Consider the following 25102-nt stretch of genomic DNA (forward strand, 5'->3'; position numbering starts at 1 on the left):
TCAAAGTAATCAATAAATTGTAATGGCAATGTTGATCTCTATGGTCAGTCCACCCCGTTTTCCCAAATCACATGAGTGCAATTATGATGTTGCATGAAATCATGATGTGATGTTCTGTGTACCGATAACAAAATCCACCGTTTGCTTTGTGTCCATCAAGGTGAATTAAATTTAACTGTATTGACATATGAGGAGGACAAATTTGCTGATTTACAAATTTCTGACCTTCCCCCGCAGATACTCCACCTCTCACCAGCCACTGTCACCTGGAATTGGCTCCTACCGCCCTGTGACCATCAAAGGATGAGCGGTGCAGATGTATTGATTTTCTCTAATAAAATTATTCATGAAGCAATGGGTGTAAGATCCAATTTCATGTTATTAGAAAGACTGATTTATGAATGTCTTTTGAAAAACACACCTCTGTCCCTGAGGCAGTGAGAGGCTGAGATTTATCACTTCATACCTCAATGTTTGGCTCAGAGTGAGGTAGCCTATGTCTTGGCATAAACAGAGAAATATGTCTGTCTCTCTGTCCATCATCTCATTCTTTACCTTTCTTTCAACCGCTCATCCAGTCAACTCCAAACTCTGTGGTTGGGTGTTAACTTTAATGATCCATTTGATCAGTGAAGGAGAGAAAGGACTCAAGGAGACATTGTCTGGCCAGATGGTAGGCGACCAATGTGTGTGCCCATGCTGTGTGAGATCTAACCATTCATCCATAAGGATTTCTAAGTAGGTGTGTTTCTGAGGAACTAAGCCAGTGCAGAGTTGACTCTGAAGATGAGACCATTACTGTCAATCTCTCTTTAATTGCACCTCCTGTTTGCTGCCATGGTAACAACGTTCAACCTAATCTTTTGAGGATGGGATGACATGATCAGCCAAATCTTGGAACTTTGCTTTGTGAGTTTGTAAATAGCAACTAGATGAACACAGTCTGACTTTTTCCTTCACAATGCTCCAACAGTTACCAGTGTCACAGTATAGGGGGAAATTATCGAGGCCAAGAAAGTTCAACACACTGATCTTGAGAACACGCACGCAATAATACAAAACACAACAAATTAGGAAAATATCTTCATCCGCACACGTGCTACAAACATACACAACAACATCAAGAAGACAAAGCCCTGCAGATAGACACACACAAAGTAGTTTTGATATACAACAGTCCAAAGTGTGGTAAATAACAACATTAGACACTACTATACAACAAAAAACACAAATGAAAAATGACAAAAAACACAAAATACTACATTTATCAACTCTTGTTTTGTTTTGGGGTTTCACATCTAAGGGCCACCTCGATAGAATTTTAAGAAACCTTCCAAGCAGAAAATACACACATTTGAAAAGCAGGAACCAGCTCATGTTTGACATTTCTGCCTGATCAATGATTTTTGCTTTGATCAATTATCAAGAACTGTCACGATAACTGTCGGTGGGATTGCTGCCGTGTTCACAGAGCAACATTTTGATTGACGAACGCATTATTTACAACCAAAGGATGTCATTAGAATCTTTAGTATTTTAAACCTTGGGTCACAGTCTAGATAATCCCCTCATAGGACAAACAAATCATAACAGGCTTCATCACAGCAACATACCAAACAATCAAAGTACTGTATACTAGTACTGTATAGAATCATTACTTTTTCCTGTCTCTGGGTATGTCATCCCATGTAACTGTTTTCAGTATGATATATTCACAATACCCAGTTACTCAATTGATTCAGGTCCCTTGTTTAAAATACTTTCAGAAATATAGGTACAGTTCAAGTGGAATAATATTCCAGAGAGTACAATAATTACAGATGCATCACATTAATTCAAATCTTAATACTTCTTACACAAGGTCCTTAAATTAGAGTACTGACATCCCCCTGAGGTTTAGAGCTGAAAATGTACTGCTGCATCATAACATTACAAGTGGGACACGTACAAATACAGAAAAATACAGTGGTCAAGAGTAAAACCGTAGATGTCTTACCTCTGATAGCGGACGTCCAACACACTTCCATCCACCTCCCTCACTGTGACAACCAATTTACCAAAAGAGAGAGTGATAGTTTTAAGGTTTTTACGTTGCGTGATTCTGTCTTTCAGTCTCAACCAGAGGAGCGGTCACTAGATTAACCCAAAATGTTTTTGGATTTCATGGCTGCTAACCCTTCAACCTCTGTGTGCTGTAGATTCATGAATTTAAAATCCCCTCACATATACCAGATATACAGACCCCTGCCAAGGAGTTCAATCAAATGTTTTCAGTCAGTTTTGGATTTCTGTGACCTCCCATCATCATTTTTACATTTCTCCCACATTGACCTTTGAAAGGATTTGCCTGCCGTCCTCTTGGATCTCTTTAAATCAATCCGCGACCCCTGTAGTCCTAATCCTATGGAAGGCAATGAGATTTGAGGCCATCATTAACTTTTAATGTTTCAGCCAAAACTACAGTGTACCACTGAACCTCTAGCGGCAAATATATATTTTCTTCTGACATTGACAAACATCAGAAGATAGTTTAGTTGATCACAATTCAATGCAGTAAAGTGTTAGTAATTTGCTTTAAATATCCAATTGAAGTATTAGCAACGTTTATGTTCTCTGTAGCGTCAAGACTCTTCAGCCTACATAGAGTACTGTATAAAGGCTGCAGATTTCCCTCACTCAAAAGACAATAATTGTATATGAGGCAATTTGTTAATTTTGTTCATTTTTAAATCTTTTTTGCAATTATTAACTTTTGGAGCTGATCAGTAGGGGGTTGGGGTGTGGATGTGATGCCCCTGATGTAGAGAAATGTAAGTTTGGTGTGTGAAAGTGCACGGCAAAATCTACCAAGTTTATGAAAAATCCTGCCTGCCTGCGAAGGATAGTCAAATCTTTATGGGTGTTTTAGCCACCCTTAACGTGGTTTAGAGTTCTACCAGTGCTGATGATGATCAATCTGACTGTGACAGAAAGTCAGTCAGTGTGTTTGTGTGGGAGAGAAAGAGGGAGAGAAAGGCAAAGAGCTCTGTCTTCTTGTTCTATTCGATACCATTCAGTTTCAAGTTTTAAAAAGTAAACTGCGAAACAGCATTGACTATAGGATTTTTTCACATTTGCACACACAAATTCTCTGCACAGGAGCACTCTCTCTCATAGGGGATGGGGGGATGGCTGAGACATGGTGGCAGTATTGGCAGGTTATTAAGGTGGTGGTTTTTTGGTTATTTGGTTTAAAGGGGATGTCATCCCGTGTTTAATCAAAAGAAACCATAGACAAATCTTTTTCAAAAGATCTTAAAGTAATTAATATGCCCAAGCTCTGTTAAATGCTTTTTACTGTACTCTGTATGGTTTTCCTATGTATATGATCTGTTTTGTAGTAATCAATAGTGGAAAAGTGCTATATAAATACAGACCATTAAACATTTATGTATGAACCTGTACAACTCGGATTTAAAAATGTTATCTCCAAGTAAAGCACTTTGTGACAGTACTGTAAAAAAAAGATGTAAATGTTTGCAAATTATACATTTTTTAACTTAAGTTTATTATATTAGGATAGTGTATGACTTTATTACACATGCAATGAACTCACAATATAAACATTTGCCCTCAATACATATCTTTACAGCAATCTCCTTTTAGGGTTAGGGTTAGGGCAAGAACACTGAATTTTAAAGATGATGTCTTGTATGTAAAATACAGAAAGTCAATCTTGGATATGAATTATATTAACTTCTGATCAGTTTTTTTGTCTGTCCAGAAGATAAATTATCCAACTGAACTGAACTCACTTCAGTCAAAACATGAACAAAAAGATTCCCCAGTGTTTCCTACTGTTTCTGAGCACACAGTCCACAGTGTGAGTCAGGATGTGAGACAGAAAGCTGCAGAGAGGAACCTGTATCAGCCTTCAGGGACAGGCCTCAGGGCACATCGGGCTGTTCTGATATTGTTCATCTCCCCCTCTTTTTTCTCCCCTGTTTCCGTTTTCCTGAGCTCATGTTCACGGAGTTTCGGTGACATTAGCCCATGAGGGAAACGTATTCAGATCGAACATGGCCACACCCCACGTGTTAATGGCAATGTTGATGGTTATGACACCAACAAAGTTCAGGATGAATCCAGTCTTAGCCTGATATGAAGAGAAAAACAAAAAAAACATTATATTTGGACCTCTGTGCAATGTATTGTCAACACAATCAGAATGGGTCTTACAGAATAATAATCTAATAATATTAATACCATCTAGCTACATATACATAGCATTTGTTGCTCAGTCCACTTGAGCTGTTTCCATGGAAATACTCAGAATACTGTCTATATACAAATACATAATAATGATCAGATACAGGGATTAATATAAGCTGCTTATCTAGAAATTGGATATGAGCCGTTATCCAAAACAGTGCGTGTATGTCAACACACATAGTTTCACAGGTTTTCTATATCTTCTGAACAGTCTTACCATGTCAATAACTCTGAGGTTCCCGTATGAGAAGGCAATGGCGTTGGGTGGCGTGGCTACGGGCAGCATGAAAGCCAGCGAGGCAGAGATGGTGCAGGGTAACATGACGTACAGCGGGTGTATCTTAATGGCAGTTGCCTGGAAAATAAAGAATTCACTCTGATAAGAATCGGCAAGTATACATATTTTTAAATCAGTTTTCATACAACGTCTTGGCTTTATATTTTTTATAATCAATTTTTACAAAAGATCCCCATATTTTTCTGTGTCTGTTTAGTTTTCCAGTCTGATGTTTCTGTATGTTTCCATATCTGTCCCTGCTTGTATTTATATATTAATCTTTTTTTAAATTTCCTTTGCTGTCAACCTTGACCGGGGGTCAGATAGAGAAGTTTTTATAATATGATAGGATGTTGTTTTTTAATTTTTGAAATTTTTATGAAAAATCTAAAATGTGTAGAATGCTAATATGTGAACAGGCATAATTTTCGCGTTGATCCAGATGATTTGGATGTTATAAATAATTTTGTAAATATTTTTTTTATTAGGTTGATCTTTGTTCAGATACTGAACAGTAACAAATATTCCTAACGGCTATATCTGAGAAATGATTTGAAATTTTTTCTTGTACTAAATGTAAGCAGTTTGCAAAACATATTTATGTTATATATATCTGATCTCAAAATGCAATCAAATTTGTCTTTTACAATGTAGGATATGTTCTGTAGAAAAGATTTCCTAAAACTCTCCAAGTTATAAAGTAGGGTTCAAAACAGATTTTTTTTGTGGTGTAAGAGTTGAAAAATAAGTTCTATGTTCTTTTGTCTCACCATGGAGGCCAGTATTGGCAGAAAGAGTGTAGTGGTGGCTGTGTTGCTGGAGCATTCGGTGAACATGGCCACCAGCAGACACAGCAGGATAGAGATGGCGAAAGGAGGAATGCTCTGCAGCGGAACGAGACTTTCTCCCAGCCACTCAGAGAGTCCAGATACCTTTATCCAGGGGGAGAAAACACATGTCAGCATCCAAACATTTACCAAAAGATTTATATTCAGAAAAAAATGTGGACTTGATCAACTGTTATACCTCACTTCCATGGGCCAACGCAAAACCTCCGCCAAGAAGTAAGAGGATGTTCCACGGCATCTTTTCATGGACAACGTTCCATGTTAGCAGCGGAGAGGGGGCTTCAGCCGGAGCTCCTATTAGAAGAAGAAGATAAGGAAGCTGACAGTTAACTTTAAGTCATTGGTTAGGAAGGTCATAAATTATGACATATGTGTATCCTTATTGTAGAAAAGCTAAACTTTTATAGTCCACAGATAAGATACTGAGACTTTAAAGGCACTCTGTAAAGATAAGAAACATGATGCAGTGGTACGCCATGAAGATCCTAATAACATCTGGTGCTGTAACTGGAGTCATACTTTTTAACTGATTTTCTCTTGTCCAAGGTGACAAATTGACTTTGGCACCTCTAAGTCTGCATGACACCTTTTAATGTAAGTGTGCGTCAATCATTGTCGCCTCTCTGTGTACAAAACACTCTTTTACACTTTGAGGAGGAACAAAGAGCTTGTTGCCTTTGGAAGAAGGTCACGCTCAGCTTAAGTTACAAAAAGAGAAAAAGGTTATCGATGATACAGAAGTGGTTTGTGGAAGGAGTAGCACAGCATGTGCTGTTGCACAGGCTTGACCTTGAGGCTATCGGGCTACAAGAAGGGGAAGGAGTTCGGATAACATTTATTAGAAAGCACTGAATCAGCAAGATGAGTTGCCAGAGGCAGTAAACTTTAATGACTGGATCTTGGAGTGGACAGACGAGATTATAAAACTGCGCTCCTATCTTCATATGAAAGACCTAACATGCTCCAAACATAAAACTGTGGCGCAACAGTGGATGAACTCTTCCCATCGTGTTTTCCAGACACACAATGTAAAGCCGATAAGAGAATAAGCTCCTGCTCATTTTTCCTTAAACATATACTCTAATTTCAATTAAAAACTTGTTGACCTGTGTTCTTTTAATCCCAATTTTATCGATGTTGCTCAATAAATAACTGATATAGAAATTCTGATTAAAACGAGATGTCAGTCCTTATAGACTCAGATTTCCCCATCTTAAAAATTTGATTAAAAAAAAAAAGCTGCATCACTACTCTGTTTACACGTCATTGTATTGTAATGGTGATAACATCAGTGCACCTGTTGTACATGTGTTGTAATCACAAACTTGACCTACCATTATTAGACCAACATCTGGGCAGATTGGACGGGATGCAGAAGAAGAGCGAAGACATTAATATGGCCACAGTGCCGTCTGTGACGTACCTGATGAAGAGAAGATTTAAAATACCTGGTTCACATAATAACTTTATAAAAAAACACTACTTAAAATGTATGTAATTTAGATTTGTAACAACCAAATCAAACAAGTAACACTGGACCTGATACGACAGGCCGGCTATAATCTACTGATTCCCTGGTTGACTTTATCTGTGGAGTGGAGATAATCTGTTTAAAAAAATGATGACTGTACTCACGTCTTCTCTTTGTTGAACAGGACAGTGGCCCAGCCCGGGATGAACCCAGGCTCCCTCGTAAACCACATGACAACCAGCAGAATGAAGATAGAAAGCACACAGCCCTCAGCGAAGCTCATTCGGCCCAGCTTTTTGTACTCATCTTTGATCACCTGGTACGCTTCGCTGTCACCAGCTTTGTGTTTGCCGCATCCAAAGGACTTTTTGAAGCTGGAATAACACAACGTGAAAATAAATGATGTATTCCTACTTTTCAGGCTTTGGTTGTAATAAAAATCTCTGAAACAGAGAATGACTCCACTTTACTGAACTTACTTGAAACCCAAAAACACAAATTGCAGCCAAAACCAAGAGATAACAAGCATGAGCAACATGTTGGGGAACGAGAAGCCGAACCAACTCGCAAAGGTGATTATACCTCCATTACCTGGAAAGAGTCTGTTTAGGAGAGAGAAAAAATGTATTTCATAAAGTGACAGACCTTAAACACCTTCTGGATAATAGACAAGGAAATCTACAACTGCTGTTAAATTGTTGTTTAAGCCAGTGGCTCTTTACATTTTCAAGTCACGACCCACCAGTATAACCAGACTGGTGTGCACAGACATTCTCTGCTGTGGAAAAACAATCATCAGTGTCTGAAATAGGTAATTTTTAATGTATTGAATGATTTTTCTCTCCAAGACCATCCGGCTGCTGAAACTATGCAAAAACAACCGCTCCAATTCCCATGCAAGTTTGTGCATTGAGAAATAGGGTGCCTTTATCAAATAGACGCCCTATCTTATCTTATCCTTTGTTGAGTTTCATGGATAAATCTACTTGGTGTGGCTTTCAAATGCAGAGAACTGGTTCAATGAGTGAAGCGCGGACAAAATAAAATGTAAACTCCAAAGTACCTAATTTTAGTAATCACTTTATGTAAACCACCTCTGTGGGAGTAAACCTTTTTACAAACCAATACCTTTTGCGTAGTATGAGTCTGTGTGTTTATTTTCATTAGCACAGGTCATACTCACTTATCCATCTGGCCCTTCAAGATGACGTTGGGCGTGGTTCCAGTGAGGGTGGCTGTGCCTCCGATGCTGGCGGCGTAACACACACTGAGGCTCATGCCTTTCGACATCTTCTTGTACCACTCCTCCCTCTTCAGTCTTCGCACCTTGGCCTCTGGACTCTCATTAACATCTAGAGGGACAGAGCTCAGACATTCAGCATGGAAAAGATATACATTTGTTGTGTCCAGTGCTGTGTGTGACATGAATTTACTTCTTGATCTTACAGGCTTTACCATTATCTGTATCTGTTTTACTTATTAAAGACAAAGTCACTTCTAGATTGATGTTAAACTTTATAAACAGAGCCAGCACTTTGATGAATTAAGATTTGTATTCAAAACCACTATAATCATTTATTTGGCATGCACTTTTATTCCTCCTCTTCATCTGTACTTAATTTTTTTTCTAAAAGCAGGAAGTTACTTAGTCAAAGTTAGAAAACATACTTGAATTGACATTGTTTTCTTTGATTTCCATTTTGTCTTTGGTGTCATCATCATCCTCTGAATCTGCAAAAACATAAGGACAACAGTCAACATAACAAGTGACAAGTACATGTAAAGTTTAAAAAGAATCAAATAAATACTGACACAATCATAAACAAGCACACACCGAAGTGGATTTTGTTTTCCTTTAGTTTGAGCTCCTTGTCATGGCCTTCTTCGCTCATCTCAAATGTCTGATTGTCCTGACTCCTATCCTTTCCATGAGCATATTCCCTCGCTTCAGCATTGGCCTCTGTGTCAGACAGCTGCTGCAGCACAGCGTTTGCAATGGGCAGCATCATGGCTGTCGAGGCCGTGTTACTGATCCACATGGACAGGAAGGCTGTGGTGCTCATGAAACCAATCATCAGACTGGAGAGGACACAGAACAAATGGTTAGATGATAAGGTGAAGGTCGAAGAAAACATGTATATTAGGAGTGTAAAACAAAGTTTTGTTTCAATACAATTAAAAATGTCTTCACTGGAGGAAATCTAGTTTATACTACAGTCAAATTTCAGTGTTCACCAAAACATTCCCAAAACAGGTCATTTGAAGGTCGTTTTTAAAGAAGAGCTGAGGAACATCCAACAAATGACAATGATTTGTTATGAATTCAAATGCATAAGTACAATTAGTAGGAAAAATATTTCTTTTAAATTATTTAATACCTCCCTACCCTTTAACGTGATTGTAAAGAGTCGACAGTTTGTCAAACTGATTAGTTTGTTAATGTCAGGCTTCATTCTATTCGGAAAATTCCTGCCAGCATTAGCCTGAGCCACACAGTCACAGAGAGGAGAGTCCTCATGCTTCTATGTATTGTAGCTGCAGTATGTAAATGTATGTGCACATGTTTGTTTGTATATACAGCACAAAGTATCTTACAGAGAAGGCTTCACTCCTACAATGAGCAGGACTTGAAGGGCGATCCTCCTGTGCAGGTTCCAGTTCTCGACAGCGATGGCCACCAGCAGCCCCCCCAAAAAGAGCATGTTGGAGTCTTGTAGGTACTGGATACAAACCTGAGTGAGAGAAGAAAATAATTAATATCCTGAACTAATTCTTGGAAATTAAAAGAGCAGCCAGTCAAATAAATTCTCAGAAATATTAAAATTTTGTGAATAACAGAAAACAATTGGAAATACCTCTCCTGACTCCATGATGCCCATCATGGGGAACAGAATGACCGGTAGCAGGGCGGTCACAGCCAGGGGGATACACTCTGTACACCAGTACAGCGCCATGAGGATTATCGCATAGCCACATTTTGCTTCCTGTAACGACCAACAAAGATTGTGCTACTTAACTTCAGACACACGTGACTACAAATGCTCTGGGGTTGATGTCTAGTCGAGAAGGAGAAAACACAAACAACAGGCGAGGGACTCACAAAAGTCTGTTAACCTGCTGAGTCATCCTGGTTCAACATTCTCTGATCTCTGATCAGCTGAAAATAGTAGAGATTGTGGACTTTGATTTTGGATTATTGGGACTGAATGATCTCTTAAACATGATCCCAGTTTTCAGTTTATCATGGTCAAAGATTACATGGTACAAAGGGTCAGTGACCGAGGCCTTCCCTGAGCGTGTTACAGCTGAGAAAACAGTGTAAAGCAATAAACACACATCCGAATGGACGTCTTCCATCTTTTTTGATTACCAAGGCTTACCACTTAAAAATTTTAATGCAGTGGTCTTAGAAAATTTGGATACAGATTTGGACACAATACCACTTGATATACTGTGTATCTTTGTTTAAAATATACTTTGTGGATTAAGGAAATCAAGAAATAGATCCTTCATTTAATTCAAAATACCAAGTATATTCATTTCTGAGATGAACCTACAATATCCCCTCTGAAGCAAGTAACAGTGTATTAGAAAACAATGGAATATAATAGTATATAATATTCTGGTGTCTCCACCCTCAACCCGTGTTATGTTTGACTCTGAATGACATTTCAAATCACTTTCATTACTGCGGCCATGACAGCAGATCAGCCTTTACTTGCCTCATTAACTTCTAAACACAACTCATCTTTATATGCTCTGTTTAAATATCACCTCTCATCTCTATTACTGCTTTCCTTATGTTTTACTGAGTTTTATGAGATGTACAGTCAGGGCACCAGGACCTTGACAATGCTTTTTTTCTAGTCATCACATAAGGTTTGAATTATAATCTTTAACACTATTGTTACAAAAAGTATACCTTGATAAAATCCTAGTTTTTTTTTGTGGATCCTTTGTACAGCACACATTAATATTACAATAACTGATGAAAATAGAGATATTTAGTTTTGTTGATATAAATTTTAAGCAACGTAATGTCGTATACTTTTATAACATTTGTTGAAGGTTGGAGTTGAAAGTTGAGCTAAATCTTTCCTACGTTGTTGAGAATCAAGGGCACCGTGCACCATGTATAGATACTGGTTAGTTATCAACATTGCTATAGTTTAGAGTCTCTGGACTTGAGGGAGAATCGACAGTACTGATAAACTTAACACCTCACATTAGCTGTAGTAGCCAGTCTAGAGTTGACTGATGCTTTGGTGAGCATCTGTGGTTATTTGAGTCATAATCAGCACTAGGTGTATGTATGCTTAGGTTCTCTTTACAACCCTGTCTGAACTTATCTATGAGTGTGAGAAATTTTGCGCAGCTTGATTGAATATAAGGTGACTGCTTGCCCTTGGTGTAGGGGAATGCACCCTACCGCGGAAACACTTATTTAAATCTACATATTCAGCAACATTTAAAGGCTGAAAGTTTCATAGTGATGGCTTAATATAGTGCATGATTTTGAACTACATAATCTAATCAGAGAAGGGATCATTATACAACACATCTTTGTCAAATACGGTCTGCAGATGATCTCTTTCACAGAAAAGTGCACATATACATGTTCATGTTCTTACTGGAGTCGGACTGATGAGTGGCAGAGGAAGAATTAGAAGAGGCGTCAGGACGATCACGATGTAATTCCTCCATCGCCACAGCCATGTTAGAAATCCAGGCATGATCCACGAGGTGTGATGCACATCCACGGTATTGAGTCAAAGAGAGAAAAAATATTAGTGATCCCACGGTTCAATGTAGAAGACTACATATGAAGTCGGTTTATATACTCGAAAAGATTAACGATTAACTTTAGAGTGAGGGGCCTGCAATTTGAGGGTGTGTTTCCATGTGTTTATTATTGGGTAGATAACGTAAGAAACCTGGACCAATGATCAACAGAATCAAGATAATCTCTTTGATCTCAACTGTAAAATGCGGTAGCTGCTTCGTCTGTGTCAGCTGTAAAGGATTAATAAAAACAAAACAATGATTTTTATTATCATGACCTATCACGGGGTTGGTGCATCCAGTCAAACACATTCATGCGATTTTAAACCTGCAGACAATTTATGTAGTAATGGGACAAAACAGCTAGGCTGCTTGATTTATAAAGCACATTTCATACACAGTGGTAAGTTCATGGTGCTGGACAGAGACAGAGACTCTATTTAAAGTTTAAAACAATTTCCAAGTAAAAGGAAAGCAATTAAGAATATCAAAATAAAAGAGGTAAAGCGTTTAAAGAGTATAAAGAGTATAAAGAAATGAAAATAGATAAATTGGTATAAACATTTCAGAATAAGTTTATAGTTATGGGAGAGTAAGGTCAGATTTAATCAGACTTAATCAATAATTATCAAAGTGAGCAAGATTCATTGAATCAAGTACAGATATTTCAAGATAAAGCAGAGAAAACCTCGACCCCTGTATATGAACTACAAAGTGACGATTGTGTTGTTGTGCATGTCTTGCAGGAGGAGCAGGAGAGGTAAAACAAAGAAAGTTCCATCAGATAACAGAGTTCAAGTGTTGTACATAACTCAGGTGGGTGTAACTAATGAATAACAATGTGGTTCCAATGAAGTGTCTCCCACAGTGGCTGATATGCAGACAAACCAGATTGTTCCCCTGCTGTGTTGTGTTGTGTTGTGTGTGTGTGTTTATGTGCGTGTGCATGTGTGTTTGTGTTTAAAGGTGAAAAGAGTATTGTGGGATTGACATTTTATCACTTGAGACAACCTTGAGTTTGTATTTAATTGCTCCACTGGCAAAAGTCCCGGACAGTTACTGCACAAGGAAAAGATTCTCTTCTGGGAAAAACATATAACATTTGTAATTCAAGTTTTGACCTACAAAGGATTTTTTGGGTGAGGTGTGCTGATCTCATTGGTCAGGTGGAATCAAGTGCATTTATATCATGAAGCAGCAGAAAGGTACTGACCAACCTAATAGAGGTGCAGTGTTCCACTGTTATCTTAAGAGTGTATGTTCTAAATAGTAATATGCACCTATATACTGTAGATGGATAAACAACATGTGAACATGCACACATTTGTTTCCTCTGCCAAATGTTCTCTCTTACAACCATGTAAAACTTATAAGAGCAATCTTACAATCGTATAACCAATGTCCAAACTCACCTCGTTTTTAATGTGAAAGCGAGATAGCTCTCTGATTGGTTTATTGCATATTTCACCATCAACCCTTAAAAAAAAAACTAGTATGAAACTAGTCCACACACTGCGATTAACACAATTTAGTTAAATCAATCAATCATTTTGATCTTTGGCTGATATTGAGTATTTACTCTCTTAATTATTGATTGGTATATTTTGGGTTCATATGCAAGAAAAGAAATTGGAGTGCCACCTCTCATTTCCTTTAAAAGAAATATGGAAATGAAGTCAAGAGAATTAAACTGACTTACCTGAGTCTGTAACTTTTTGCCCCTTAAAGTGTCAAAAAAATGATTTAGCTGTTCATTTTGTTAACACACATCTATAGAAATGAAGCCGAGAGACATTTCTTATGATGAGAACAGAGTTGTATGTTAATGTTTTTACAAGCTGATTCTGTTTTATAAGAGAAAAAAAACTATTGGTCTCTAACTGAAGGATAAGTACAGACACACAAAACTCCTGTCTAAATGCAGTGACTGACTGAAAAAACAAAACTCTTTGTCAAGCATCCTAAGTGACTGCTGGGTGTTTTCATTTTAATCACTGCTCTGTAATTATTTTTATTAAACTGAAACTGAAAGGGTGTGTTCATGTCAGCTGCTCAAGTTACCATCATGTGATTCAGAAGAGAAATGAGAAACTACAGAGGTTAATAATAAGCCTTCTAGGTGAACTCTGGCTCTGTTACAATGTTTTCTATATATGTTTGAGTTGATCCATTAGTATTGTGATCAAATTAAATAGTAATAATAATTTTCAAATGCATAAATCTTGATTTGTGTATGTGGTATGAAAGAAGGCAATTGGATAACAAATAGATTTATAAGGTGACCTAAAACACAAAAGTAAGTTCAGACCATACACTCAAATAATTAAGATATGGACAAAAATACTTCTTAGTTTTATTCTTCGGTGAAATGACATGTGTGTATGCATGAGTATCAGACATGATCTCAGTTTCTGTGATGTGCCAGGGTGTCGACACTTTTAGCCTCAAGTTGTGCAGATCCTGGTAAATCTATGAGACACTTCTGTGGCTTTTTCGCATAATGAAGAAAGAGTGTCAAAATTAGGCTATGTCCAATTATTCCAATGGACATATATGAGGGTTTTCTGGAATTAAAAAAAATATATATATTCATATATGATCATTTGGGGCCTTAACCCAGAATAAACCAGTGACATAAACAAGTGCTTGTGTTTAATGAAGTGTAGTTCACCTCTTCGTCCAGATGGTGTCGCTAAGTCCACGCTTTAAAGTGTATTACTTCCTTCATGGAGCGGAGTTGCTTGATAACTCCTTTAGCTTAAACTAAACTCAAACTCCGACAGCGCTAACCCTTCTAGCATTAGTATGGTTATCTAGTTAGAAGTTAGAGAATGACTAACTAGTTGGTTAGTGCGTGAATCCTCAGGGGAGACTGAGTCCGAGAAGTTCACAGTTCATGTTTACAGTTACAGCAGCTCGACATGGAGGAGTCGGACACCGCAGCCATTCTTCCCGCTGATGTCCTCAACTCTACATCCGAAGCGGAGGAAGCTGACGTACCCACCACCGCCGGGAGCTGCGACCCCCCACCCCGGTTCTCATGGCCGCGGCTGCCGCCGGTGTCCGTGGAGCCGGTGCTGTTCCTGTCCATGTTCTCTTTGGCCCTGCAGGCGCCTCTGTCCACTCAGTATCTGTGGGACCGACTCAGCGAGGACCTCGGCTACAACGGCTCCAAGAGGTCGGAGTGCACCAACGGCTCCGTGCCCCCCGACCCTCTGCAGAAGGTGACCCCACCATAGACCCCACACCGCCGTCTGATAACGGCTATTTATCGTCGTATCGTCTCGTAGGGCTGCTACAGGGCTGATCGATATGGCTATTCGATATTTGATTAGTCGAGACTGATAATCATCACGATAGGTGCAACAGTAAACAACTGATTTCTGCTGCTGAGTGAGTGTTGTGATTTTAGTCTCTTATTTGTGTTAATATAAATATCCAGTGTCACAATCACACGTCAGTGTGACCCCAGTACAAGACACTCTGCTGGCACATATAGAATTTAAGTGTCAGCCAAACCTCAAACTACTGTATGTGAACGGTTACACTCACACACTTTGGTCTCCACCTGCTTTCATGTGATCTGAGGGCTGTTCTTTTTTAGAGTAAAACATTACCACAAGGTCCAAGGGTGAAAGGGCAGAGGCACATCATGGAAGCACTTTAACACCTGTGGCTATCCAAAGAGGGCCTTCATCAAAAACTCCAAAAGAATATAAATTGTCCGACAAGAAAACAACAGTAAAAACAAAACATTGTGATTCTGTATATTTGTGGACTTGATAATTCCATGATTATTAAGTCTTAAGTTTAATGGTTTGGGGGAAAATACATGAAACCTGTTTTCAGTTACATCTTATAAGTTTTAACAAAACTAAGACTGTGTTTTTCCACAATCTGTAAAGTCTCCCAGACGAGAATGATGACGATGACCTCCACCCGTCCTTCTGTTTTTTGCCATCAGGAGGTGGAAACCCTAACAGCCCACTGGAACCTGTACATCAGTCTGGCAGGCTTGTCTGTAGGCCTGTTGGTGGTGCCTCTCCTGGGCTCATGGAGTGACCTTGCGGGTCGCAGGCCAGTCCTCATCCTCCCTAACCTTGGCCTGGCACTGCAGGCGTTAGTTTACCTCATAGTGATGTACCTGAAGCTGCCGGTGGTCTATTTTCTACTGGGCAGAATGCTGAGTGGCCTTTCAGGTGATTTCAATGCCATCCTGGCAGGCTGCTTTGCATATGTGGCTGATACCAGTGACAGGAGGTCCCGCACCTTCAGGGTGGCCGTGCTGGAGGCCTGTCTGGGTCTGTCAGGGATGCTGGCCAGCATTATCGGGGGGCAGTGGCGGCGTGCACAAGGGTAAGAAATGTCACTCAAGTTAGTGCACTTTGCTTTGACTCAAATCCTTACTATATATTCATTCTTGCATTTAGGTACATCAACCCATTTTGGCTGGCCTTGGCCACCAACTTGGCCTCAGCTCTGTACGCCTACCTGTTTGTTCGAGAGTCTGTCCTGCCCGACCCAAGTGCGAAGCTCCTCACCCCTCGCCACCACAAGGCTGTCTGGCGCCTCTACTCATCAGGAGGGAGGAGCAGTGAGGATGGTGGAGGGTTTCATAGATACAAGCTATGGTTTTACACACTCAGCTTCTTCCTGGTGGTGATGGTACATTCCGGCTGCAGGGAGCTGTATGTGCTGTACGAGTTAAGCTCGCCGCTGTGCTGGGGCCCCGCCCTCATTGGCTATGGGTCAGCAGCTCAGCACCTGGCCTATCTGAGCAGTCTGCTGGGGCTGAAGATCATGCAGCGCTGCCTGGAGGACTCCTGGGTGGCTCTTGTGGGTCTGGCCTCCAACATTACAGGGCTAGTGGTGTTCTCTGTAGCTGACACCATTCAACTCATGTTCACAGGTGAGAGGCTCAGAAGTGAGTTAATGATCCAGATGTCCAGAAGCTTTCCTTGTAAAGTATTATGGTGGTCGAAAATAAGGTTTTCTAACCAAAAGATGTTCTACTCATAAACAAGAAATCTGGACAATACAGGTGAGATCCATTCAAAATAAAATCACTCTCTGAACAGAAATCAGTGATTATATTCTGCTTAATTAAGCATATTTGGCTTCGGCATTTTCAGCTATTTGGATCTTTTCTGGTTTTATCCTTTGCAGCAAAATTGCACATTACACAAAGATCAATGTTTCTTTTCACCCTCCGTTATTAGAGCTTTCCCACCTTTACAAGAAAAGTTTTGAAAACAAGCAAACTTCTTCTGGTGGTCAGGTGAAACTGGTCTAACATTATCAGCCAAAAGCATCTGACGACCAGGCAATCAAAAAACTCCCTTGTAACCTCAGATCAGTTGACTTGAGCATCAAAGTAAAAATATCATTTTTTTGTGATACCAGGTTATGGTCTGTGTTTCCTCTTCATGGCCGCGACACCTGTTCTCAGGTCGAAGCTGTCAAAGTTGGTGGACCCATCAGAGCAAGGTCAGCCGCCATCACATTTAAACACTGCGCATGTTTTAAACAATTGTTTCTGACACAGCAAACTGTATGAATAACATTAAACCAGTATATTGTGAGGTAGCGCAGCTGTGTTTTGTTTGACTTAGTCAGTGAACCAAATGTAGGGCAGTGTTGCACCACTTGCTTTTTCATTTGCAGCACATGTCCCTTGATCCAGAGGGACAGCTTGTTTAGATAACTGTGTGTGTTTTTGTTTTGTTCCAGGGGCCCTGTTTGCCTCTGTTGCTTGTGTGGAGAGCTTATGTTTTCTGGTGGGTAGTGGCGTCTTCAACTCACTGTACCCAGCCACCCTGCACTTTATGAAGGGCTTCTCCTTCCTTTTTGCTGCCATCATCCTCATCATGCCTGCTGGAATAATAGGGTGAGTCTGCTTGTGTCTCAGTAACTTGTCTTTTCTTTATTTGACTGCTGTGCTCTTGTTATAAGAGGTAGAAATTCTCAACAAATACGTGTGACATATCAGAAAATCTATATCCACTCCTTAAAAATGTTTTACTACTTTTTATCATCTGTCTTTCAAGGACTCTACAATGTTTAGATCAGAGGAGAGCCCCCAGAGAATCCACAATATCCTGACCTGAAAAGATGCAGCGGAGGAACCTGTCATGTGGTTTAAGTTCCTCCTGGTGTCAGCGTGTGCAGTGAGCAGCTCTGGCACAGAGACATCCATCATGTCCGTCTGTGATCCTCAGGGAAACGATTTTAAGAGCGTTTAGTCACATCAAGTGATAAAGACCAGAGGATGAAGAATCAAACTTCTGTCTGACTTCGCTGACAATGTCTTAATGATAAGATGTTGGACACTGGAGTTCTTTTTTATATTTGCGGGTCCTAAAATCTCAAATTTGTACTCAGGTAGCGGTGTAATGAAGAAGATTTTATTCATGCTTTTTTTTTGTGACTTGACACGTTTTCAGGATCAATGCAAGGAGTGCCAAAGAATTTTCGGTACATTTCCAATTTTTTGTATATGGACTTCAATAGCTTGAATTTTACACAGCAGAGTAAAGTGCTAGGGGAAGATAAAGTGCAAGAGGATTCCGACTAACGATACGTTTTCAACTATGTCATAAAGCAGACTCAAACCACACTAACCTCTTTTGGCACCTACACAAGAATCATATCAAACAGTACAGAGATGGATTAGTGCCACAAAAGAAAACGCAGACACAGATGTTGTAAAATACTTTTATCTGAAACAGAACATATCATAAAGAATCATGAAGATGGAAGGAGATAAAAGCTGCTGTTGTTACCGAAAGACATTTACATAGTCAATAAAAGATACGATTGGCAGTTAACTAGGAGTGATATGTATCGTTATATGGATATGAAATCAGGATATGAGATTGGTCACACACTTTTTGTTCCTTCTGGGAAAGCTCTTCACAGAGGTTATCTACCACAAAGTTTATGAATCTAATTGTTTCCTGTATACCTTTTTTTCACACCAATAAACTGTCAATTAACTTTTATGTTGACAATGGAATTTCCATGCAGATTTTTCATCTGCATCTGGAATGTACAGTGTCTTACAGATAATTCTTTGCTGATTCTTCACTTATTTAAAATCAGAAGGGTTTTTGGACACATATCATCTGCATTCTCCGAAACTGGGGACTAGTCAGCAGTATATAAAGTGGTTAAATTGAGCTCCACCTGCATCAGTTATTATATTCAGATAATATAACATTCAGTAGTCTTGGTACTTGATGTATGATTATATTACTTTGGTACTTTTGATTGCAGGATTTTATTCACAACAGAGAATTTGTACAAACATATCCAAACGCAACTACGATTAAAACTGCAGCAGCAGCCTGGGATTACTGAGTTACACCTTGACCCTCCTCCCTCCCTCCCTCCTTTTCCCATAAAGCAGAGTGCACAGTCCAAACTCCCTGAACAACACTGGATAGTCCCAGAGCTCAGGCCCATAGCACGACATGCACACAGGGGTCACAACCTGGTTCCAGATTGAGGGAACAAGAGCTGTCCAACAGCTTTAAAATGCACAAAGGGAAGTCATAATGTTAAGTGAAGCATTAACTGGACGACTGTGAATTGATCTGCATGAAGATTGTTTTTGACACGGGGCAGCAGTTTGTTCGGATCATGTGATCAAAGCCATTCTTCAGACAAACTGAGCGACAAAACTGACCAATGAGGCTGTTTTTACTTCATCATAATCACTGTGTGCAGTATTAATTGTTTTTATTGGAATAGAAGTGTTTTGTTTATTTTGTGATTAAGATTATGACAGCTGTTCACATTTCACATGTATGTAAGGGAACTTCAAATGAAAGATTTTTTCAGTTTTTAACACATTTTATTGGTTTTCATGTTTCAAATAAAGAGACCAAATCATGTTTGTCTTACACTGAAATCCATAAGAACGCTTGAGAATTAAAAAATAAAATAAAGTCCTGTACAACTAGTTGAAAAAATGTAAATGACCATTTTTAACAGATGCTATGAGGACATTGAAGGCAAATAATACTAAGGCATAACCGGATGAAATCCCTTCAGAACATAAGCTAAAGAAATCAAATCAATTATCAAACATGTGACCATGAACACATCTTAACTGCTTTGGTTAATTTGCAAATATTTCCTCATGTCTTTATTTCAGCATCAATAAAGAAGGATGCTTTTTTGATGTTCGATCGTCACAGGTGTACAGCTACAGCAGTTATCCACAGCTTCTCTTTTATATTTTCACAAACCTTGGTGTTTGTGTCTTATTTCTGGATTTCTTCTATTGAATACACTTACATACTTGCAAGGATGAAATATCAACTGCAAAAGCAGATAGGTAATTACTCAACAGACTTAACACTGGCAGATAAAACTTTAAGTCAACTGAATTAATTACAGTGTTAGGTATTGTGTTACTGTGTTGCAACAAGTGAAGGAAACACTGTAAAACAAATTAAGTCATCATTTTCCAGGAGTTACCATTGCATGATTGCTTGTGATCTTATCTACTTTTACAGAGGAAAGGAAGCATTTAATACTATACACATGTATTTCATTGCTTGTACACTCATTCCATCTGTTTGGTTAAATTAGGCGTGCACTTATAGCGGGTTACTCATATGTTGTACAAAAATGCTTCCATCGGACATTTAATCGATCGTAGAGACTGATCATGAAATCACTTCAATGCAAGGACAGGTTTTCGTTCTGCCACAACCCAAACTTAAGAACAAAACACACACGTCATATGAATGTTGTATGAGACTTGATCAGAAGATGAATCTCTATACTTTTATAAGGAAGTCAGTGTCAGTGGAAGCCTCAGAAATTGCTAATAATGATGTTGCTGGGTGTCAGTGACAGCTGATATCACAGTTGTTTTCCTGAGAAACAGAAGGCGTACCTGAATATACATATACGGCAGTATGATACTAACATTAAAGGCTTTGAGTTTTTTATATACAATGTGAACTACCTTTTTCAATTCCGTGTATTGTTTGCAATATATTTAGTCGAATTATATTAGCACATCAAAAATCGCTTCACATGCATTTGGGCAGAGCAAGGGGAAGCTGCCGACCAGTTCACCATCGGCCATGTGGGATTTGGCATCATTGAAATTTATTATAGCTGCGTTTATGTCAGTTTATTTATTGTTCCTGCTCTTTGGGGACATCTGGGCCCTCGATTTGGTCCGTGCATTTTTTCAGAAAGCGAAGGATCTTCTCAACGGAGGCCTCCTGATACTCGTGGGACCATCTGTGTCAAAAGAAGGTAACAGGCATGTGATGATTTGAAGATGAATCAGTTGTCTCTGATGGATTTTACAAATCTGCTAAACATCAATCACAAACAATAGAAAGTTAAAACTTGGTTTGATAAAATATTCATTGAGGCTTTGAAAAATTAACAACATCATATCTATTAAATAAGTTGCACTTTACATGGTGAACATTATGTGGTGAACTCCAGAAAGTACCGCCCCAAATAGACAGTGAATCTCTTACTCACTTGACACCATTGAATTTGAGAACCGATCTCATGTCCTCTGGCAGAGACATGGCATCTGGCCATGCAAAATTATCTATGACAGGGATTATGGTCTTCTTTCCAGCCAGGGCCGTGACTATCTCCTGCAAAGTAAATGATCATTTTACAGAGTCTATGAGCTACTGAATTTAAAGACATGTAAAAGCACCTTTCACAACTCTGATTTGGTTTATTCCAACTAATACTATTCAGATGTTATATCAACATAAATGTGGATTATTTTGATTGAGACAAAATTAAATATAATGAGTCCCAACATTTAGAGAATGAAAAAACTACTGACCTTATGTACCCAATCCTTCATGTCAGTATCACCCATGCACTTGTCGAGTGCGTTGGCCGACAGGACCAGGATGAAGTTGCTAGCTCGCTGGACGCTCTGGATCAGTTTGTCGTCAAATTTCCCGGCCTCCAGTTTCTCCACATCTATGAAGACGCTGTATCCTCGAACCTGCAGGTGAACCTTCAGAAGGCTTGGACCAGGGAAGGAGGAAAAGATCGATGAATACACACTGAATTTTCAATCCCCACACTTTGAAACTGGCTTCAATTGAGCTATTTTCACCTCCTGAATCCCCTCCTCTAGTCCTGATTCAGTTCTTACCTGGCCAACTGGGAGCCAGTGGTCCGACGGTAGCTTATGAACACATCGGGTCCTGCAGGCTGGGCGTCTGTGAGGCAGGGCTGTGAAGGCTGGCGAATGGCAGACAGTACCTTAGCTCTGTGTACTCCGTTGTTGATGTGGCAGTCATACTGTAGCTGCTGATCGGTCAGTTTCTGGAAGTTATTGCGATCCACGCCTGACTGGACCAGACCGTAGGTGTACTGACGGAAGCGAGGGTCCACCTCAACTAACCAGTCAGCCATGTTGTTTGGGTCACATGTGGAGTAGTTGGCATAGGTTTTCAACACACGCAGATCCCTCAGAAATCTGGAGAGGGTAATAGAAAAGGTGAAGAAGAAGTAGAAGAAGACAGGTTTTGCTCCGATTGTGTGTTAAAGAGGTTTTACCACTTGCCTTTTTCGAGTGAGGCCTGCGGTCATTCCCAGGTCACTGCTCAGATCCTGGTCTGTGATGTTCAACAGGAGGTCTCCGTCCACTTGCATCTCCTACATGACAACATCGTGAACTATGTTATGTAGGACAGATGTTGGTGGAAAGGATGAATGGATCTACGACTCTTCGATGTCCGACTCACCTTGAAACGGTCACAGTAGGTACTGAACCCAACCTGCTGTAGCCACTTCTGCACCTCACAGTTTTTCCAGTTTGGAACACACGGCAGGATGCGACTTGGAACTTCCTCGTTCATCATTCTCAGTGCCCGTTTGGCGAGGGAACAGGCTGTACCATTACTGGAGTACATGGCGATTCTTTTTAGGCCCTGCACTGCTCCGATCTCTTGAAATATCTCAGAACAGAAGACAAAACTTATTCACAACAAAGTTACCAGACAGTACAAGCGAAAAAATGTCGAGTTCTATGGAAAGTGGACTTCGGTTGTACCTTAGTGTTGCGCTGACGAGACTTGATGCTGGTCTCAACACAAAAGTAAAAGGCTGCAATACACTTTCCCTCCACTCTTGTGCCATCCAGTAAAGGCAGAAAGTGCTGCAGATCAGATGCTGTCCTCCCCTGCATGCAGTCTGCTCTGTCCAATAAATTGCGGGCAAAGTCATCCGGATCCAAGGAAGCAATGAACGGCTCCACCAGATCCAAAGTCCCAGATTTCACCACCTCCTTCTCAATTTCTTTGTTTGCGGCCAACACAGTCACAGCCAGGCATGCATGGAACCGAATAAGTTCATCCTCTTTGGAGAAAGCCAGAGGGAAAAGCCATTCAGCCGCCTGTTTTTCAATCATCAGTCGCTGGCAGCGGTGGCCCCCGTACATGGCACAGTTAGCCAGGGCCACAGCACAGTGTCTCAGCACGGTGGGATCCGTGCCCCGGCACCAGAAGAGAAGGGCATCCAGGGCGCCATTGGAGATGAGGTGGACCGACGTCTCCTCGGTGTGTTTGAACATATGCTCCAGGATCCCAGAGACGCTGCGAGCAAGCTGGGCATCCTCATGCTGTCGAGTCAGGTTTAGGATGACCCCCAGTCCGATACGAGCAACGTAATCTCTGTCGACAGAAAAGTGTACATGATGGCAATACATGAATCGCACAAACTTGTAGGTGTGTGTAGAATGACATCAATTCATAACGGTCATTAGATGGAACAGGTATTGAGTTAAAAACCAACGGATGGAGAAACAGTTAGTGATGTGATTTGTTGATCATAAGACTATTTTGACAATTTGACAAGATCAGGATTTTTTATGTTGCTTTTCGGTTTTGTGTCAAAATGTGATCACAAAACAAAATACTGCCTGAAACATTTATAGATCTTGCAATGTCAAACTTTTGTTGCAATGTTGTCGAGAGGTTAATTTTTATTTGCATATACAAATAAAGGATTTACTTCTATGGAGTAGCACTTACTTTGTTATATTATATTGCATTATATTTGAGTGTTTTTGATTTATTCATGTGCAAACACAGCACGTGTCTGCCAAAATAAATTAAACATTATTATTGTAATATTAATAAGATATAGCTAGTAGAGAGATAACAGGTTACATCGCAGAGTTGTTGTACCTGTTGTCTGAGATCAGTATCTGCTCCAGCAGTTTTGCAGACTCATAGATGATCTCCACAGAAGGTGTCTGGTGGAGTTGAAGCAGCAGCTCCAGGCCTCCCTCCAGCCGGACCCTGTTGCAGATCTCCTCGGCCACCTGACGGCCCACGGTGGGCAGGACCCAGGCCTCCTCCACCAATTGGAAGATCTCCGCGATGCCCCGACGGGTCTCCTCCGTATCGCAGGAGTCTTTGGCCGACTTCAGCCTCCCAACTGCGGCTCGCAGGGCGGGGAGCGAGACGCTCAGCGCCTCCTGCATGTCGGCGCTGATGCCCGGGGACACCGGTCTTTGGTGGTCGGAGCCGGAGCCTGTCCTCCCTCTCTGCAGCCGGTTGACATAATCCGGCACCGTGAGTCTTTCCGAGCTGAACATGATGCAGAAATATCGCTGGAGCCTCCACAGGAGTAGCGTCAGGGAGAGGAGCATCTACCGGCTGAAACAAGGGAGATCAGTGTCTCTGTATGATGGTGGATCCAATAACCTCTTCAACACAATACGATACAATGCTGCTGCTTGTTTGTTTACAGAGATGAGTTGTAAAGCTCCTGTCAGTGAGATCCAGTAAACAGCCTCCTCCCAAAGGCCTCGAATGTAAGTCACAGCTGACACATCTCATCACGCTGCATCACTTCCCTGTGGATGTCATCCCTCACACCTAAGCAGCTCAAAGGATGTAAACAGTCACAGCTGCTGTTGTTTTTCTCTCGTACCAACGATCATTAGACATGAACGTAAACACATACGTTTAAAGAAATGTGGTTAAAGAGGCCAGATCTCAGCACACTCAAACTACAGAGACAGGAAGGGTAGCCCTGCTTGTTTACCGGAAATAAAGCCTCTGTCGTTTGTTTCTGTTGAGAGGTTAAACGGACAAAGACCGTCTCTTCATCACATGTAGGCTTTTCATTCCACCGCATTAGAGGAAGCGCCGCAGCATCTTGTTTCACGTAAAAAATACGAAATATAGCAGCACCTGACCTACCGCATCTTTAGTTCAGCATCCGCATCTTCTTCAGGGGTCTGCTCCGCCCATTGGCTCCTCACACTGCCAGCTATGTACAAGAAAAGAAGCGCACCATCCTCCCCTGCAGAAAGGCCGGTCAGAACAGGCTCATTGTGAGGACTGCCCCCTGCTGGAGGACCTAGGGAATAGCCCATGAATGAGGTTGGAACCATAGACTGTTTACGGTTGGAACGTGTGAGGAGAGGAAGCTACAATGGCACCAAGTAGAGTG

General features: G+C 40.4%; 3 protein-coding genes across 4 annotated transcripts; 1 reads left to right on the forward strand and 2 right to left on the reverse strand.

Moving 5' to 3' along the window:
* Positions 1 to 1144: 1144 nt before the first annotated feature.
* Positions 1145 to 15203, reverse strand: LOC128439657 (solute carrier family 13 member 2). The gene is made up of 13 exons (XM_053422028.1): positions 11479 to 15203; positions 9703 to 9831; positions 9443 to 9579; positions 8682 to 8926; positions 8516 to 8578; positions 8031 to 8199; positions 7327 to 7449; positions 7012 to 7221; positions 6711 to 6799; positions 5555 to 5670; positions 5299 to 5460; positions 4469 to 4606; positions 1145 to 4135 (listed from the first exon to the last, which is right to left on the reverse strand). Exons 1-13 carry the CDS (start codon positions 11578 to 11580, stop codon positions 4007 to 4009), a joined length of 1812 nt encoding a protein of 603 aa, XP_053278003.1. The 5' UTR covers positions 11581 to 15203; the 3' UTR covers positions 1145 to 4006.
* Positions 14323 to 19523, forward strand: slc46a1 (solute carrier family 46 member 1). The gene is made up of 6 exons (XM_053422029.1): positions 14323 to 14853; positions 15594 to 15985; positions 16060 to 16538; positions 17033 to 17116; positions 17360 to 17516; positions 17677 to 19523. The coding sequence occupies exons 1-6, from the start codon at positions 14551 to 14553 to the stop codon at positions 17729 to 17731; spliced, it is 1470 nt and encodes a 489-aa protein (XP_053278004.1). The 5' UTR covers positions 14323 to 14550; the 3' UTR covers positions 17732 to 19523.
* On the reverse strand, positions 18436 to 25036 carry sarm1 (sterile alpha and TIR motif containing 1). 2 transcript variants are annotated; one of them, XM_053422026.1, is made up of 9 exons: positions 24850 to 25036; positions 23827 to 24300; positions 22692 to 23310; positions 22384 to 22596; positions 22203 to 22294; positions 21789 to 22115; positions 21468 to 21657; positions 21146 to 21267; positions 18436 to 20893 (listed from the first exon to the last, which is right to left on the reverse strand). In XM_053422026.1, exons 2-9 carry the CDS (start codon positions 24291 to 24293, stop codon positions 20785 to 20787), a joined length of 2139 nt encoding a protein of 712 aa, XP_053278001.1. In that variant the 5' UTR covers positions 24294 to 24300; positions 24850 to 25036; the 3' UTR covers positions 18436 to 20784. The 2 variants fall into 2 exon arrangements, with proteins under 2 accessions (XP_053278001.1, XP_053278000.1); XM_053422025.1 differs by having other exon boundaries at positions 23827 to 25036.
* Positions 25037 to 25102: the final 66 nt, after the last annotated feature.

This window comes from Pleuronectes platessa, chromosome 5 (genome assembly GCF_947347685.1).
Source record: "Pleuronectes platessa chromosome 5, fPlePla1.1, whole genome shotgun sequence".
NCBI classification, from domain to species: domain Eukaryota; kingdom Metazoa; phylum Chordata; class Actinopteri; order Pleuronectiformes; family Pleuronectidae; genus Pleuronectes; species Pleuronectes platessa.

Coding starts and splice junctions, on each gene's coding strand:
- slc46a1 (XM_053422029.1), top strand. CDS start 14,551: ATGGAGGAGTCGGACACCGCAGCCATTCTTCCCGCTGATGTCCTCAAC. Junction 14,854..15,593: donor CCCCCGACCCTCTGCAGAAG/GTGACCCCACCA, acceptor TTTTGCCATCAG/GAGGTGGAAACCCTAACAGC. Junction 17,517..17,676: donor ATGCCTGCTGGAATAATAGG/GTGAGTCTGCTT, acceptor CTGTCTTTCAAG/GACTCTACAATGTTTAGATC.
- LOC128439657 (XM_053422028.1), bottom strand. CDS start 11,580: ATGCCTGGATTTCTAACATGGCTGTGGCGATGGAGGAATTACATCGTG. Junction 7,450..8,030: donor TTGAAGGGCCAGATGGATAA/GTGAGTATGACC, acceptor TCTCCTAAACAG/ACTCTTTCCAGGTAATGGAG. Junction 4,136..4,468: donor ACCTCAGAGTTATTGACATG/GTAAGACTGTTC, acceptor TCTTCATATCAG/GCTAAGACTGGATTCATCCT.
- sarm1 (XM_053422026.1), bottom strand. CDS start 24,293: ATGCTCCTCTCCCTGACGCTACTCCTGTGGAGGCTCCAGCGATATTTC. Junction 21,658..21,788: donor ACTGGCTCCCAGTTGGCCAG/GTAAGAACTGAA, acceptor CCCTGGTCCAAG/CCTTCTGAAGGTTCACCTGC. Junction 21,268..21,467: donor TGAAGGATTGGGTACATAAG/GTCAGTAGTTTT, acceptor TTTACTTTGCAG/GAGATAGTCACGGCCCTGGC.